The sequence below is a fragment of the Octopus bimaculoides genome, chromosome 2 (assembly GCF_046866305.1).
Source record: "Octopus bimaculoides isolate indiv1 chromosome 2, ASM4686630v1, whole genome shotgun sequence".
In the NCBI taxonomy this organism is placed as follows: Eukaryota; Metazoa; Mollusca; class Cephalopoda; order Octopoda; family Octopodidae; genus Octopus; species Octopus bimaculoides.
In genome coordinates, this window is record NC_142929.1 from 84,422,926 (window position 1) to 84,441,850 (window position 18,925).

The 18,925-nt window shown below is 33.0% G+C and overlaps 1 protein-coding gene across 1 annotated transcript in view; it reads left to right on the top strand.

Annotated features, from left to right (window-relative positions):
* Positions 1-16,471: 16,471 nt before the first annotated feature.
* LOC149137137 (winged helix repair factor 1-like) overlaps positions 16,472-18,925 on the top strand; it is a 35,476-nt gene continuing 33,022 nt past the window's right edge. Inside the window, exons 1-2 of the mRNA XM_089338605.1 lie at positions 16,472-16,498; positions 16,936-17,077. Coding sequence (XP_089194731.1) covers positions 16,472-16,498; positions 16,936-17,077 — 169 coding nt within the window. The remainder of the gene's footprint in view (positions 16,499-16,935; positions 17,078-18,925) is intronic.

Here is an 18,925-nt window from a genome sequence, read left to right on the forward strand (position 1 = left end):
TATCAATGAGATCATCGAAGTCACAACCGTTTTAAGAACTCTGAAACTCACAAAATTATGCAAAATAACCATGAAAAACCAACAAAACTTGAAAATGCTTATTTCGTGATTTCCAGTCGATTTTAGACACTTGTAGGTAGTTTTCATTTTTGCAAAACCACTATTCATTTTGAAGTCTAGATGGTTAATATAAGCTAGATGGGTGTTGAAAACATATTTCTAAAAGAGATGGTTAATATAAGCTAGATGGGTGTTGAAGACATTATATTTATCATAGAGTTCATCGAAGTCACATCCGTTTTCGGAGAACACAAACTCACAAACTTTTGCTAAATAACCATGAAAAAGAGAATGTTTATTTCGTGATTCAAGTCGATTTTAGACACTTTTAGGTAGTTTTCATTTTTGCAAAACCACTATTCATTTTTAAGTCTAGATGGTTAATATCAGCTAGATGGGTGTTGAAAACATTATAGTTATCAAAGACATCATCGAAGTTACAACCGTTTTCAGAAAACTGAAACTCACAAAATTATGCAAAATAACCATGAAAAACCAACAAATCTTGAAAATGCTTACTTCATGATTTCCAGTCGATTTTAGACACTTTTAGGTAGTTTTCATTTTTGCAAAACCACTATTCATTTTGAAGTCTAGATGGTTAATATAAGCTAGATGGCTGTTGAAAACATTATATTTATCAGAGATTATCGAAGTCACAACCGTTTTCGGAGAACACAAACTCACAAAATTTTGCTAAATATCTATGAAAAAGTAAATGGTTATTTCGTGATTTGCAGTCGATTTTAGACACTTTTAGGTAGTTTTCATTTTTGCAAAACCACTATTCATTTTGAAGTCTAGATGGTTAATATAAGCTAGATGGGTGTTGAAAACATTATATTTATCAAACAGATCATCGAAGTCACAAGCGTTTTCAGAAAGGACAGAATCACAAAATTTAGCAAATAACCATGAAAAAGCAACAAAACTTGAAAATAGTTATTTCGTGATTTCGAGTCGATTTTAGACACTTTTAGGTAGTTTTCATCTTTGCAAAACCACTATTCATTTTGAAGTCTAGATGGTTAATATCAGCTAGATGGGTGTTGAAAACATTATATTTATCATAGAGTTCATCGAAGTCACAAGCGTTTTCGGAGAACAGAAACTCACAAAACTTAGCAAATAACCATGAAAAAGTAACAAAACTTGAAAATGCTTATTTCGTGATTTCGAGTCTATTTTAGACACCTTTAGGTAGTTTTCATTTTTGCAAAACCACTATTCATTTTGAAGTCTAGATGGTTAATATAAGCTAGATGGGTGTTGAAAACATATTTCTAAAAGAGATGGTTAATATAAGCTAGATGGGTGTTGAAGACATTATATTTATCATAGAGTTCATCGAAGTCACATCCGTTTTCGGAGAACACAAACTCACAAACTTTTGCTAAATAACCAAAAAAAAGAGAATGTTTATTTCGTGATTCAAGTCGATTTAAGACACTTTTAGGTAGTTTTCATTTTTGCAAAACCACTATTCGTTTTGAATTCTAGATGTTTAATATAAGTTAGATGGGTGTTGAAAATATTATATTTATCAAAGCGTTCATCGAAGTCACAACCGTTTTCAGAAAACACAAACTCACAAAATTTAGCAAAAAACCATGAAAAACCAACAATACTTGAAAAGGCTTATTTCGTGATTTCCAGTCGATTTTAGACACTTTTAGGTAGTTTTCAATTTTGAATAACCACTATTCGTTTTGAAGTCTCGATGTTTAATATAAGCTAGATGGGTGTTGTAAACATCATACTTATCAAAGCGTTCATCGAAGTCACAACCGTTTTCGGAGAACACAAACTCACAAAATTTTGCTAAATAACCATGAAAAAGAAAATGCTTATTTAGTGATTTCCAGTCGATTTTAGATGCTTTTTGGTAGTTTTCATTCTTGCAAAACCACTATTCATTTTGAAGTCTAGATGGTTAATATAAGCTACATGGGTGTTGAAAACATTATGTTTCTCAAAGAGATGGTTAATATAAGCTAGATGGGTGTTGAAAACATTATATTTATCAAACAGATCATCGAAGTCACAAGCGTTTTCAGAAAGCACAAAATCACAAAATTTAGCAAATAACCATGAAAAAGCAACAAAACTTGAAAATAGTTATTTTGTGATTTCGAGTCGATTTTATACACTTTTAGGTAGTTTTCATCTTTGCAAAACCACTATTCATTTTGAAGTCTAGATGGTTAATATCAGCTAGATGGGTGTTGAAAACATTATATTTATCATAGAGTTCATCGAAGTCACAAGCGTTTTCGGAGAACAGAAACTCACAAAACTTAGCAAATAACCATGAAAAAGTAACAAAACTTGAAAATGCTTATTTCGTGATTTCGAGTCGATTTTAGACACTTTTAGGTAGTTTTCATTTTTGCAAAACCACTATTCATTTTGAAGTCTAGATGGTTAGTATCAGCTAGATGCGTGTTGAAAACATTATATTTATCAATGAGATCATCGAAGTCACAACCGTTTTAAGAACTCTGAAACTCACAAAATTATGCAAAATAACCATGAAAAACCAACAAAACTTGAAAATGCTTATTTCGTGATTTCCAGTCGATTTTAGACACTTGTAGGTAGTTTTCATTTTTGGAAAACCACTATTCATTTTGAAGTCTAGATGGTTAATATAAGCTAGATGGGTGTTGAAAACATATTTCTAAAAGAGATGGTTAATATAAGCTAGATGGGTGTTGAAGACATTATATTTATCATAGAGTTCATCGAAGTCACATCCGTTTTCGGAGAACACAAACTCACAATCTTTTGCTAAATAACCATGAAAAAGAGAATGTTTATTTCGTGATTCAAGTCGATTTTAGACACTTTTAGGTAGTTTTCATTTTTGCAAAACCACTATTCATTTTGAAGTCTAGATGGTTAGTATCAGCTAGATGCGTGTTGAAAACATTATATTTATCAATGAGATCATCGAAGTTACAACCGTTTTCAGAAAACTGAAACTCACAAAATTATGCAAAATAACCATGAAAAACCAACAAATCTTGAAAATGCTTACTTCATGATTTCCAGTCGATTTTAGACACTTTTAGGTAGTTTTCATTTTTGCAAAACCACTATTCATTTTGAAGTCTAGATGGTTAATATAAGCTAGATGGGTGTTGAAAACATTATATTTATCATAGAGTTCATCGAAGTCACAAGCGTTTTCGGAGAACAGAAACTCACAAAACTTAGCAAATAACCATGAAAAAGTAACAAAACTTGAAAATGCTTATTTCGTGATTTCGAGTCGATTTTAGACACCTTTAGGTAGTTTTCATTTTTGCAAAACCACTATTCATTTTGAAGTCTAGATGGTTAATATAAGCTAGATGGGTGTTGAAAACATTATATTTATCAAACAGATCATCGAAGTCACAAGAGTTTTCATAAAGCACAAACTCACAAAATTAGGCAAATAACCATGAAAAAGCAACAAAACTTGAAAATGCTTATTTTGTGATTTCCAGTCGATTTTAGACACTTTCAGGTAGTTTTCATTTTTGCAAAACCACTGTTTGTTTTGATGTCTAGTTGGTTAATATAAGCTAGATGGGTGTTGAAAACATTATATTTATCAAAGCGGTCATCGAAATCACAACCGTTTTCAGAAAACACAAACTCACAAAATTTGGCAAACAACCACGAAAAAGCAACAAAACTTGAAAATGGTTATTTCGTGATTTCGAGTCGATTTTAGACACTTTTAGGTCGTTTTCATTTTTGAAAAACCACTATTCGTTTTGATGTCTAGATGGTTAATATAAGCTAGATGGGTGTTGAAAACATTATATTTATCAAACAGATCATCGAAGTCACAAGAGTTTTCATAAAGCACAAACTCACAAAATTTAGCAAATAACCATGAAAAAGCAACAAAAATTGAAAAGGCTTATTTCGTGATTTCCAGTCGATTTTAGACACTTTTAGGTAGTTTTCAATTTTGAATAACCACTATTCGTTTTGAAGTCTAGATGTTTAATATTAGTTAGATGGGAGTTGTAAACATCATATTTATCAAAGCGTTCATCGAAGTCACAACCGTTTCCAGAAAACACAAACTCACAAAATTTAGCAAAAAACCATGAAAAACCAACAATACTTGAAAAGGCTTATTTCGTGATTTCCAGTCGATTTTAGACACTTTTAGGTAGTTTTCAATTTTGAATAACCACTATTCGTTTTGAAGTCTAGATGTTTAATATTAGTTAGATGGGTGTTGTAAACATCATATTTATCAAAGCGTTCATCGAAGTCACAACCGTTTTCGGAGAACACAAACTCACAAACTTTTGCTAAATAACCAAAAAAAAGAGAATGTTTATTTCGTGATTCAAGTCGATTTAAGACACTTTTAGGTAGTTTTCATTTTTGCAAAACCACTATTCGTTTTGAATTCTAGATGTTTAATATAAGTTAGATGGGTGTTGAAAATATTATATTTATCAAAGCGTTCATCGAAGTCACAACCGTTTTCAGAAAACACAAACTCACAAAATTTAGCAAAAAACCATGAAAAACCAACAATACTTGAAAAGGCTTATTTCGTGATTTCCAGTCGATTTTAGACACTTTTAGGTAGTTTTCAATTTTGAATAACCACTATTCGTTTTGAAGTCTCGATGTTTAATATAAGCTAGATGGGTGTTGTAAACATCATACTTATCAAAGTGTTCATCGAAGTCACAACCGTTTTCGGAGAACACAAACTCACAAAATTTTGCTAAATAACCATGAAAAAGAAAATGCTTATTTAGTGATTTCCAGTCGATTTTAGATGCTTTTTGGTAGTTTTCATTCTTGCAAAACCACTATTCATTTTGAAGTCTAGATGGTTAGTATCAGCTAGATGCGTGTTGAAAACATTATATTTATCAATGAGATCATCGAAGTCACAACCGTTTTAAGAACTCTGAAACTCACAAAATTATGCAAAATAACCATGAAAAACCAACAAAACTTGAAAATGCTTATTTCGTGATTTCCAGTCGATTTTAGACACTTGTAGGTAGTTTTCATTTTTGGAAAACCACTATTCATTTTGAAGTCTAGATGGTTAATATAAGCTAGATGGGTGTTGAAAACATATTTCTAAAAGAGATGGTTAATATAAGCTAGATGGGTGTTGAAGACATTATATTTATCATAGAGTTCATCGAAGTCACATCCGTTTTCGGAGAACACAAACTCACAATCTTTTGCTAAATAACCATGAAAAAGAGAATGTTTATTTCGTGATTCAAGTCGATTTTAGACACTTTTAGGTAGTTTTCATTTTTGCAAAACCACTATTCATTTTGAAGTCTAGATGGTTAGTATCAGCTAGATGCGTGTTGAAAACATTATATTTATCAATGAGATCATCGAAGTTACAACCGTTTTCAGAAAACTGAAACTCACAAAATTATGCAAAATAACCATGAAAAACCAACAAATCTTGAAAATGCTTACTTCATGATTTCCAGTCGATTTTAGACACTTTTAGGTAGTTTTCATTTTTGCAAAACCACTATTCATTTTGAAGTCTAGATGGTTAATATAAGCTAGATGGGTGTTGAAAACATTATATTTATCATAGAGTTCATCGAAGTCACAAGCGTTTTCGGAGAACAGAAACTCACAAAACTTAGCAAATAACCATGAAAAAGTAACAAAACTTGAAAATGCTTATTTCGTGATTTCGAGTCGATTTTAGACACCTTTAGGTAGTTTTCATTTTTGCAAAACCACTATTCATTTTGAAGTCTAGATGGTTAATATAAGCTAGATGGGTGTTGAAAACATTATATTTATCAAACAGATCATCGAAGTCACAAGAGTTTTCATAAAGCACAAACTCACAAAATTAGGCAAATAACCATGAAAAAGCAACAAAACTTGAAAATGCTTATTTTGTGATTTCCAGTCGATTTTAGACACTTTCAGGTAGTTTTCATTTTTGCAAAACCACTGTTTGTTTTGATGTCTAGTTGGTTAATATAAGCTAGATGGGTGTTGAAAACATTATATTTATCAAAGCGGTCATCGAAATCACAACCGTTTTCAGAAAACACAAACTCACAAAATTTGGCAAACAACCACGAAAAAGCAACAAAACTTGAAAATGGTTATTTCGTGATTTCGAGTCGATTTTAGACACTTTTAGGTCGTTTTCATTTTTGAAAAACCACTATTCGTTTTGATGTCTAGATGGTTAATATAAGCTAGATGGGTGTTGAAAACATTATATTTATCAAACAGATCATCGAAGTCACAAGAGTTTTCATAAAGCACAAACTCACAAAATTTAGCAAATAACCATGAAAAAGCAACAAAAATTGAAAAGGCTTATTTCGTGATTTCCAGTCGATTTTAGACACTTTTAGGTAGTTTTCAATTTTGAATAACCACTATTCGTTTTGAAGTCTAGATGTTTAATATTAGTTAGATGGGAGTTGTAAACATCATATTTATCAAAGCGTTCATCGAAGTCACAACCGTTTCCAGAAAACACAAACTCACAAAATTTAGCAAAAAACCATGAAAAACCAACAATACTTGAAAAGGCTTATTTCGTGATTTCCAGTCGATTTTAGACACTTTTAGGTAGTTTTCAATTTTGAATAACCACTATTCGTTTTGAAGTCTAGATGTTTAATATTAGTTAGATGGGTGTTGTAAACATCATATTTATCAAAGCGTTCATCGAAGTCACAACCGTTTTCGGAGAACACAAACTCACAAACTTTTGCTAAATAACCAAAAAAAAGAGAATGTTTATTTCGTGATTCAAGTCGATTTAAGACACTTTTAGGTAGTTTTCATTTTTGCAAAACCACTATTCGTTTTGAATTCTAGATGTTTAATATAAGTTAGATGGGTGTTGAAAATATTATATTTATCAAAGCGTTCATCGAAGTCACAACCGTTTTCAGAAAACACAAACTCACAAAATTTAGCAAAAAACCATGAAAAACCAACAATACTTGAAAAGGCTTATTTCGTGATTTCCAGTCGATTTTAGACACTTTTAGGTAGTTTTCAATTTTGAATAACCACTATTCGTTTTGAAGTCTCGATGTTTAATATAAGCTAGATGGGTGTTGTAAACATCATACTTATCAAAGTGTTCATCGAAGTCACAACCGTTTTCGGAGAACACAAACTCACAAAATTTTGCTAAATAACCATGAAAAAGAAAATGCTTATTTAGTGATTTCCAGTCGATTTTAGATGCTTTTTGGTAGTTTTCATTCTTGCAAAACCACTATTCATTTTGAAGTCTAGATGGTTAGTATCAGCTAGATGCGTGTTGAAAACATTATATTTATCAATGAGATCATCGAAGTCACAACCGTTTTAAGAACTCTGAAACTCACAAAATTATGCAAAATAACCATGAAAAACCAACAAAACTTGAAAATGCTTATTTCGTGATTTCCAGTCGATTTTAGACACTTGTAGGTAGTTTTCATTTTTGGAAAACCACTATTCATTTTGAAGTCTAGATGGTTAATATAAGCTAGATGGGTGTTGAAAACATATTTCTAAAAGAGATGGTTAATATAAGCTAGATGGGTGTTGAAGACATTATATTTATCATAGAGTTCATCGAAGTCACATCCGTTTTCGGAGAACACAAACTCACAATCTTTTGCTAAATAACCATGAAAAAGAGAATGTTTATTTCGTGATTCAAGTCGATTTTAGACACTTTTAGGTAGTTTTCATTTTTGCAAAACCACTATTCATTTTGAAGTCTAGATGGTTAGTATCAGCTAGATGCGTGTTGAAAACATTATATTTATCAATGAGATCATCGAAGTTACAACCGTTTTCAGAAAACTGAAACTCACAAAATTATGCAAAATAACCATGAAAAACCAACAAATCTTGAAAATGCTTACTTCATGATTTCCAGTCGATTTTAGACACTTTTAGGTAGTTTTCATTTTTGCAAAACCACTATTCATTTTGAAGTCTAGATGGTTAATATAAGCTAGATGGGTGTTGAAAACATTATATTTATCATAGAGTTCATCGAAGTCACAAGCGTTTTCGGAGAACAGAAACTCACAAAACTTAGCAAATAACCATGAAAAAGTAACAAAACTTGAAAATGCTTATTTCGTGATTTCGAGTCGATTTTAGACACCTTTAGGTAGTTTTCATTTTTGCAAAACCACTATTCATTTTGAAGTCTAGATGGTTAATATAAGCTAGATGGGTGTTGAAAACATTATATTTATCAAACAGATCATCGAAGTCACAAGAGTTTTCATAAAGCACAAACTCACAAAATTAGGCAAATAACCATGAAAAAGCAACAAAACTTGAAAATGCTTATTTTGTGATTTCCAGTCGATTTTAGACACTTTCAGGTAGTTTTCATTTTTGCAAAACCACTGTTTGTTTTGATGTCTAGTTGGTTAATATAAGCTAGATGGGTGTTGAAAACATTATATTTATCAAAGCGGTCATCGAAATCACAACCGTTTTCAGAAAACACAAACTCACAAAATTTGGCAAACAACCACGAAAAAGCAACAAAACTTGAAAATGGTTATTTCGTGATTTCGAGTCGATTTTAGACACTTTTAGGTCGTTTTCATTTTTGAAAAACCACTATTCGTTTTCATGTCTAGATGGTTAATATAAGCTAGATGGGTGTTGAAAACATTATATTTATCAAACAGATCATCGAAGTCACAAGAGTTTTCATAAAGCACAAACTCACAAAATTTAGCAAATAACCATGAAAAAGCAACAAAAATTGAAAAGGCTTATTTCGTGATTTCCAGTCGATTTTAGACACTTTTAGGTAGTTTTCAATTTTGAATAACCACTATTCGTTTTGAAGTCTAGATGTTTAATATTAGTTAGATGGGAGTTGTAAACATCATATTTATCAAAGCGTTCATCGAAGTCACAACCGTTTCCAGAAAACACAAACTCACAAAATTTAGCAAAAAACCATGAAAAACCAACAATACTTGAAAAGGCTTATTTCGTGATTTCCAGTCGATTTTAGACACTTTTAGGTAGTTTTCAATTTTGAATAACCACTATTCGTTTTGAAGTCTAGATGTTTAATATTAGTTAGATGGGTGTTGTAAACATCATATTTATCAAAGCGTTCATCGAAGTCACAACCGTTTTCGGAGAACACAAACTCACAAACTTTTGCTAAATAACCAAAAAAAAGAGAATGTTTATTTCGTGATTCAAGTCGATTTAAGACACTTTTAGGTAGTTTTCATTTTTGCAAAACCACTATTCGTTTTGAATTCTAGATGTTTAATATAAGTTAGATGGGTGTTGAAAATATTATATTTATCAAAGCGTTCATCGAAGTCACAACCGTTTTCAGAAAACACAAACTCACAAAATTTAGCAAAAAACCATGAAAAACCAACAATACTTGAAAAGGCTTATTTCGTGATTTCCAGTCGATTTTAGACACTTTTAGGTAGTTTTCAATTTTGAATAACCACTATTCGTTTTGAAGTCTCGATGTTTAATATAAGCTAGATGGGTGTTGTAAACATCATACTTATCAAAGTGTTCATCGAAGTCACAACCGTTTTCGGAGAACACAAACTCACAAAATTTTGCTAAATAACCATGAAAAAGAAAATGCTTATTTAGTGATTTCCAGTCGATTTTAGATGCTTTTTGGTAGTTTTCATTCTTGCAAAACCACTATTCATTTTGAAGTCTAGATGGTTAATATAAGCTACATGGGTGTTGAAAACATTATGTTTCTCAAAGAGATGGTTAATATAAGCTAGATGGGTGTTGAAAACATTATATTTATCAAACAGATCATCGAAGTCACAAGCGTTTTCAGAAAGCACAAAATCACAAAATTTAGCAAATAACCATGAAAAAGCAACAAAACTTGAAAATAGTTATTTTGTGATTTCGAGTCGATTTTATACACTTTTAGGTAGTTTTCATCTTTGCAAAACCACTATTCATTTTGAAGTCTAGATGGTTAATATCAGCTAGAAGGGTGTTGAAAACATTATATTTATCATAGAGTTCATCGAAGTCACAAGCGTTTTCGGAGAACAGAAACTCACAAAACTTAGCAAATAACCATGAAAAAGTAACAAAACTTGAAAATGCTTATTTCGTGATTTCGAGTCGATTTTAGACACTTTTAGGTAGTTTTCATTTTTGCAAAACCACTATTCATTTTGAAGTCTAGATGGTTAGTATCAGCTAGATGCGTGTTGAAAACATTATATTTATCAATGAGATCATCGAAGTCACAACCGTTTTAAGAACTCTGAAACTCACAAAATTATGCAAAATAACCATGAAAAACCAACAAAACTTGAAAATGCTTATTTCGTGATTTCCAGTCGATTTTAGACACTTGTAGGTAGTTTTCATTTTTGCAAAACCACTATTCATTTTGAAGTCTAGATGGTTAATATAAGCTAGATGGGTGTTGAAAACATATTTCTAAAAGAGATGGTTAATATAAGCTAGATGGGTGTTGAAGACATTATATTTATCATAGAGTTCATCGAAGTCACATCCGTTTTCGGAGAACACAAACTCACAAACTTTTGCTAAATAACCATGAAAAAGAGAATGTTTATTTCGTGATTCAAGTCGATTTTAGACACTTTTAGGTAGTTTTCATTTTTGCAAAACCACTATTCATTTTTAAGTCTAGATGGTTAATATCAGCTAGATGGGTGTTGAAAACATTATAGTTATCAAAGACATCATCGAAGTTACAACCGTTTTCAGAAAACTGAAACTCACAAAATTATGCAAAATAACCATGAAAAACCAACAAATCTTGAAAATGCTTACTTCATGATTTCCAGTCGATTTTAGACACTTTTAGGTAGTTTTCATTTTTGCAAAACCACTATTCATTTTGAAGTCTAGATGGTTAATATAAGCTAGATGGCTGTTGAAAACATTATATTTATCAGAGATTATCGAAGTCACAACCGTTTTCGGAGAACACAAACTCACAAAATTTTGCTAAATATCTATGAAAAAGTAAATGGTTATTTCGTGATTTGCAGTCGATTTTAGACACTTTTAGGTAGTTTTCATTTTTGCAAAACCACTATTCATTTTGAAGTCTAGATGGTTAATATAAGCTAGATGGGTGTTGAAAACATTATATTTATCAAACAGATCATCGAAGTCACAAGCGTTTTCAGAAAGGACAGAATCACAAAATTTAGCAAATAACCATGAAAAAGCAACAAAACTTGAAAATAGTTATTTCGTGATTTCGAGTCGATTTTAGACACTTTTAGGTAGTTTTCATCTTTGCAAAACCACTATTCATTTTGAAGTCTAGATGGTTAATATCAGCTAGATGGGTGTTGAAAACATTATATTTATCATAGAGTTCATCGAAGTCACAAGCGTTTTCGGAGAACAGAAACTCACAAAACTTAGCAAATAACCATGAAAAAGTAACAAAACTTGAAAATGCTTATTTCGTGATTTCGAGTCTATTTTAGACACCTTTAGGTAGTTTTCATTTTTGCAAAACCACTATTCATTTTGAAGTCTAGATGGTTAATATAAGCTAGATGGGTGTTGAAAACATATTTCTAAAAGAGATGGTTAATATAAGCTAGATGGGTGTTGAAGACATTATATTTATCATAGAGTTCATCGAAGTCACATCCGTTTTCGGAGAACACAAACTCACAAACTTTTGCTAAATAACCAAAAAAAAGAGAATGTTTATTTCGTGATTCAAGTCGATTTAAGACACTTTTAGGTAGTTTTCATTTTTGCAAAACCACTATTCGTTTTGAATTCTAGATGTTTAATATAAGTTAGATGGGTGTTGAAAATATTATATTTATCAAAGCGTTCATCGAAGTCACAACCGTTTTCAGAAAACACAAACTCACAAAATTTAGCAAAAAACCATGAAAAACCAACAATACTTGAAAAGGCTTATTTCGTGATTTCCAGTCGATTTTAGACACTTTTAGGTAGTTTTCAATTTTGAATAACCACTATTCGTTTTGAAGTCTCGATGTTTAATATAAGCTAGATGGGTGTTGTAAACATCATACTTATCAAAGCGTTCATCGAAGTCACAACCGTTTTCGGAGAACACAAACTCACAAAATTTTGCTAAATAACCATGAAAAAGAAAATGCTTATTTAGTGATTTCCAGTCGATTTTAGATGCTTTTTGGTAGTTTTCATTCTTGCAAAACCACTATTCATTTTGAAGTCTAGATGGTTAATATAAGCTACATGGGTGTTGAAAACATTATGTTTCTCAAAGAGATGGTTAATATAAGCTAGATGGGTGTTGAAAACATTATATTTATCAAACAGATCATCGAAGTCACAAGCGTTTTCAGAAAGCACAAAATCACAAAATTTAGCAAATAACCATGAAAAAGTAACAAAACTTGAAAATGCTTATTTCGTGATTTCGAGTCGATTTTAGACACTTTTAGGTAGTTTTCATTTTTGCAAAACCACTATTCATTTTGAAGTCTAGATGGTTAGTATCAGCTAGATGCGTGTTGAAAACATTATATTTATCAATGAGATCATCGAAGTCACAACCGTTTTAAGAACTCTGAAACTCACAAAATTATGCAAAATAACCATGAAAAACCAACAAAACTTGAAAATGCTTATTTCGTGATTTCCAGTCGATTTTAGACACTTGTAGGTAGTTTTCATTTTTGGAAAACCACTATTCATTTTGAAGTCTAGATGGTTAATATAAGCTAGATGGGTGTTGAAAACATATTTCTAAAAGAGATGGTTAATATAAGCTAGATGGGTGTTGAAGACATTATATTTATCATAGAGTTCATCGAAGTCACATCCGTTTTCGGAGAACACAAACTCACAATCTTTTGCTAAATAACCATGAAAAAGAGAATGTTTATTTCGTGATTCAAGTCGATTTTAGACACTTTTAGGTAGTTTTCATTTTTGCAAAACCACTATTCATTTTGAAGTCTAGATGGTTAGTATCAGCTAGATGCGTGTTGAAAACATTATATTTATCAATGAGATCATCGAAGTTACAACCGTTTTCAGAAAACTGAAACTCACAAAATTATGCAAAATAACCATGAAAAACCAACAAATCTTGAAAATGCTTACTTCATGATTTCCAGTCGATTTTAGACACTTTTAGGTAGTTTTCATTTTTGCAAAACCACTATTCATTTTGAAGTCTAGATGGTTAATATAAGCTAGATGGGTGTTGAAAACATTATATTTATCATAGAGTTCATCGAAGTCACAAGCGTTTTCGGAGAACAGAAACTCACAAAACTTAGCAAATAACCATGAAAAAGTAACAAAACTTGAAAATGCTTATTTCGTGATTTCGAGTCGATTTTAGACACCTTTAGGTAGTTTTCATTTTTGCAAAACCACTATTCATTTTGAAGTCTAGATGGTTAATATCAGCTAGATGGGTGTTGAAAACATTATTGTTATCAAAGAGATCATCGAAGTTACAACCGTTTTCAGAAAACTGAAACTCACAAAATTATGCAAAATAACCATGAAAAACCAAAAAATCTTGAAAATGCTTACTTCGTGATTTCCAGTCGATTTTAGACACTTTTAGGTAGTTTTCATTTTTGCAAAACCACTATTCATTTTGAAGTCTAGATGGTTAATATAAGCTAGATGGGTGTTGAAAACATATTTCTAAAAGAGATGGTTAATATAAGCTAGATGGGTGTTGAAGACATTATATTTATCATAGAGTTCATCGAAGTCACATCCGTTTTCGGAGAACACAAACTCACAAACTTTTGCTAAATAACCATAAAAAAGAGAATGTTTATTTCGTGATTCAAGTCGATTTAAGACACTTTTAGGTAGTTTTCATTTTTGCAAAACCACTATTCATTTTTAAGTCTAGATGGTTAATATCAGCTAGATGGGTGTTGAAAACATTATATTTATCAAAGCGTTCATCGAAGTCACAACCGTTTTCAGAAAACACAAACTCACAAAATTTAGCAAAAAACCATGAAAAACCAACAATACTTGAAAAGGCTTATTTCGTGATTTCCAGTCGATTTTAGACACTTTTAGGTAGTTTTCAATTTTGAATAACCACTATTCGTTTTGAAGTCTCGATGTTTAATATAAGCTAGATGGGTGTCTCTATACTCACTTTTCACCTTGTATCCTGACACTGTATCATCACCGTCTTTATTCTATCTTTCCAGCTAGTTCCACCCACCTTTATATAATGTGAGGTAACCATGTTATCTCCTCTACAGCAAAGCACCTGTTTCTGTCCCTCTATTATACTTTAGCCACTCAACACCTGGCATAAAGCAATCTCCAATACTGCACCTCCAGTTATGGAGGCATTTTCTTTGTTTTGTGAGTACTTGGCAACCACACTAGGGCCAGTCTCACAGAAAAGTACCCAGTACACTCCGTTAAGTGATTGGTATTAGGAAGTGCATCCAGCTATAAAAACCATGCCAAAGCTAACACTAGAGCTTGAAACAGCCCTCCAGTTCATTGGATCCTGTTTAAGCATCCAGTCCATACCAGCACAGATGACTGACGTTAAATGATGATAATGATATATATATATCTTTTTAAGTCATTAAATTACTGCCATGCTGGGGCACCACCTTGAAGAATTTTTGTCAAGCGAATTGTCCCCAGTACTTATTTTTATTTTAAGCCTAGTACTTATTCTGTCAGTCTCTTTTGCTGAACTCCTAAGTTATGGGAACGTAAACGAACTAACATCACTTGTCAAGCATTGGTGGGACACACACACACACACACACACACACACACACACACACACTCACACATATATAATATATATATTATATGGAAGCTAAGGACAGATGAGTGGTTAGTGAGAGCTGTACAGCAATGCTGTCATTGCTATACTCATTGGAGTATAGCAAAGAATTTAGTGTACAAGTAGGAGTCCACCAGAGATTGGTTCAGGAATTTAAGACAGGCTGCCCTTGGGAGTTCCTCTATACTGATGACCTAGTTCACTACCAGAACTAAAGAAGAAATTTTAGGCGTGGAAGCAAGGTCTGGAATCAAAGAGTCTTAGAGTTAATTTAGCTAAGACCAAAATCCCAGTAAGTAGGAAAACAGACAAATCAAAAATCTCTTCTGAGATATGGCCCTGTTTGATATGTAGATCAAGCATTGGTAGAAACTCCATATGGTGTACCTGGTGCAAGTTATGGATGCATAAGAGGTGCAGGTTAACAGAAAGAAGTCATTGTGTGTGGTGGGTGTATAGGTATCATAAACATTCGAAATGTACTGAAAATAGACTTCATTAAATGCCCAGGGGCATATTTAGAAGTTGAAGATAGCTTCTGTTACCTAGGTGACCAAGACAGCAGTGGAAGAGGATGATCCAAGTGTGTAGCTGCTAGAATAAAATCAGGTTGGGCAAAGTTTAGAGACCTTTTCCTCTGTTGGTAGTTCAGAAACCTACCTCTACCCTCAGAGTGATGCCTGTGTGCAAACAGCCATGCTACACACCAGTGAAACATGGGTTGTGACTGCAAAGAACATGTGAAGGCTTGAAAGAAATGACGCTCATATTCTTCACTGGATGTGCAATGTTAGTGTGCATGTATGACAGAGTGTAAGTATCTTGAGAGAAAAATTGGGTATACGAGACATCAGATGTAGTGTGCAAGAAAGAAGACTGTGCTGATAGGGTCTTGTGATGCATATGGATGAGGACAGCTACGTAAAGGAGTGGAGGGAACCTGTTAAAGAGGTTGACCCAGGAAGACATGAGATGAGATGGTGAAGGATGATCTTCGAATGTTGAGTCTCACGGAGGCTATGACAAGTGATCAAGACCTTTGGTGATTTGCTGTGTTTGAGAAGACATATCAAGCCAAGTGAAATCATAGTCATGTCCAGTGCTGGTGACACATAAAAGGCACCTACTACACTCAATGGAGTGGATGGCATTAGGAAGGGCATCCAGCCATGGAAAACAAACCAAAACAGACTGGCACCTGTTGCAGCTCACTTGCTTACCAATTCCAGTCAAACCATCTAAACCATGCCAGCATGGAAAACAGATGTTAAATGATGATGATGATGATGATGATGATGATGATGATGATGATGGGCTTCTTCCAGTTTCTGTCTACTAAGTGTACTCTTGAGGCTTTGGTCAGCCCAAATCTATAGCAGAAGACACTTACCCAAAATGGGATTGAACCCAGAGCCATGTGTTTGGGAAGTAAACTTCTTACCACACAGCTATACCTGTGCCTATATATATATATAGACCTCTACCTTTAAGCAAACATTTGCACAAACCTTTTCAGTTACTGAAAACTGTCTCTCAACTACCCACTCACTTTTCCTATCATGCCTACAGTTTTAGAGCAGCACAATGAAATGTAGATCTGGAGAGATTGTAGTAAGATGGAGGAAGCCTCATCCAGACTTCTCACACTCAAAGAACAATGGTATAAATTCTTCTGAGTAGTGATGGTTGAGGGAGGAAGGCATATTTTTGGTTGAGGGAGGAATGCATACTTTTGGTAAAGAAATGAGTAAAGTGATTAGGGTAGGTAAGCTGGGGCCAGCTTAAATGGTCTCAGAAAGAGAGAGAGAGAGAGAGAGAGAGAGAGAGAGAGAGAGAGAGAGAGTATGGTGATGGGGTTAGAAGGAAGAGAGGATATAGTGATGGGAGTGTAAGAGAGAATGAAAGAATAACAGCAAAGAAAAGGCAATTCCAAACTCATTCTTTTACTATTTCATACCTTTTGCCTCTTTCTCTCTCTCCTTTCTTTATCTTTTAATTATTCTTTCTTGCTTATTCTCACACACATCTCATTCTCTCTCTCATTTTAGGCAGATCTAAAGTCAAATGGTGAGATTAAACTCTTCAAGTTTGGAACAGACACCAATGACTTCAGTATTTTATTCACAGAAGACTACCGAAATCACATCAGTCGGCTGACAGAGGATAACTGCATCAGTAAAGTCATTATAGGTACGTTTCTTCTGGTTTCAATATTTTCTCAAGTGGAGTAGGGAAGCTGAGATTGAGCAGCTTCTTACCTTCATGGTGTCTTATTCTCAAACACGAAACATTAATCCAACCTAGGAGGATGAGCTGAAGACCCACTAATTGATTTCAATGGAAATATATCCATTTAATTGTCAGGTTAGTGGTGGTGGTTGTGACTGTAACAGAGGTGGAGGTTGTTTGGCTCTGTATCAGCCTAGATTGAACACACTTATGCTCAAACACATTCCTGTCTTTTATGTTGTTTTTTTTTTGTTTGTTTGTTTCTGGCATACTGTATCTTGGTCAACCTTATCTAATGTGTCCTTTTCTTATTAAGATAGTCCATGTTCTAAAGTGGTTGACACCATCTCATCTCTATAAACTGTAGTCATTTAAAAAGAAAAACTCTTCTTTTAGACTCCATTCTTTGTATATCACAATAGCAGCATGATAATTTCATTTTAGAATGAAATGAAATGTTTTGGTCCTTCTTTATATAGGCCTTATTCTGCTAAAATATGAATTATCTTGCTAACTTTCTGGATCTACAGAGTGTTTTAAAAGTCTGTCACTTTCTAAGAACTCTTATATCATGAACTACAAATGGTAGCATGATTGAACTGGTACCATTTCAAAGCTAAAAGTGTCAAGTTTTCTTCAGTTAATTTAATTTTAATTTAATTTAATTTAATTTTTAGCTCTTTTCAGATCCAATAATGTCATTCACAAAATAAGAGAAGTCATTTTGCATCCTAGGGTATGCTGAAACTGAATCATGGACACGTGTTCAATGCAAATTTCATACGTTTACTAAGCAGGCACCAAACAGACATTCCATTTTGAATTGGCATGCAAAATTTAAGAAGGAGGGGTGTTTGTGCCCTGTGCAAAATTCATGGCGAATAGGTTTATCAGTGTACTTCAACTGTTGAACCAATTGCAGCTTGTATGGTGTGAACTGCAGCTGTCTCCTTAAGACGCATCAAACAGTTGTTGATGGGAACTGAAGTTCTCAGTTGGCTATTCTGACCGATTTCTGGGGGCTACACCGGAAGGCTTGCCAAACTTGTTCATCCGTATCATCTGAAGTTGAGGGGTGTCCTGTTCTCTTTGCCGGGCTCAAACAACCCTTCTCCTTAAATTTTGCATGCCAATTCAAAATGGAACATTTGTCTGATGCCTGCTTGGTAGACATCCAAAACGTGCATTGAACACTTGTCTATAATTCAGTTTTAGCATATTCTAGGACGCAAAATTACTTATCTTGTTTTGTGAATGACATTCCTGGATCTGAAAAAAGCCAAAAAACAAAATTAATTTAAATTTAATTAAATTAAAATTAAATCAACAGAAGAAAACTTGACACTTTTAGCTTTTAAATGGTACCAGTTCAATCATGCTACCATTTGTAGTTCATGATATAAGAGTTCTTAGAATGTGACATAGACTTTTGAAACACCCTGTATATCTCCTGGTTATTGACAGCTGGCTACTACCCCCTCAGAGTGTTTGGTCTCTGACTCCTATGGAACTTCATTTACCCAGTATATATTTGTCTTCTCAACAGTAATGTCCATTTAATATACCTCTTTCATTTAACGTTTACAGTACAGCTATAGAAATTGAAAACATCTTAAAACATTGATGAAGCCTCCATGTAGTCATTTGACCAGCTTATAAATGGCAACCAAATCTCCCTCAAATCACACCCTACTCCCTTCAAATAACAATGGGCACTCATTGGATATACAATATCAGAAGAGAAATTATAAGGATTATCATGAGTGGAATGTCTTTGATCATAAACCAGTTTTGTACTGAGGCTAAATC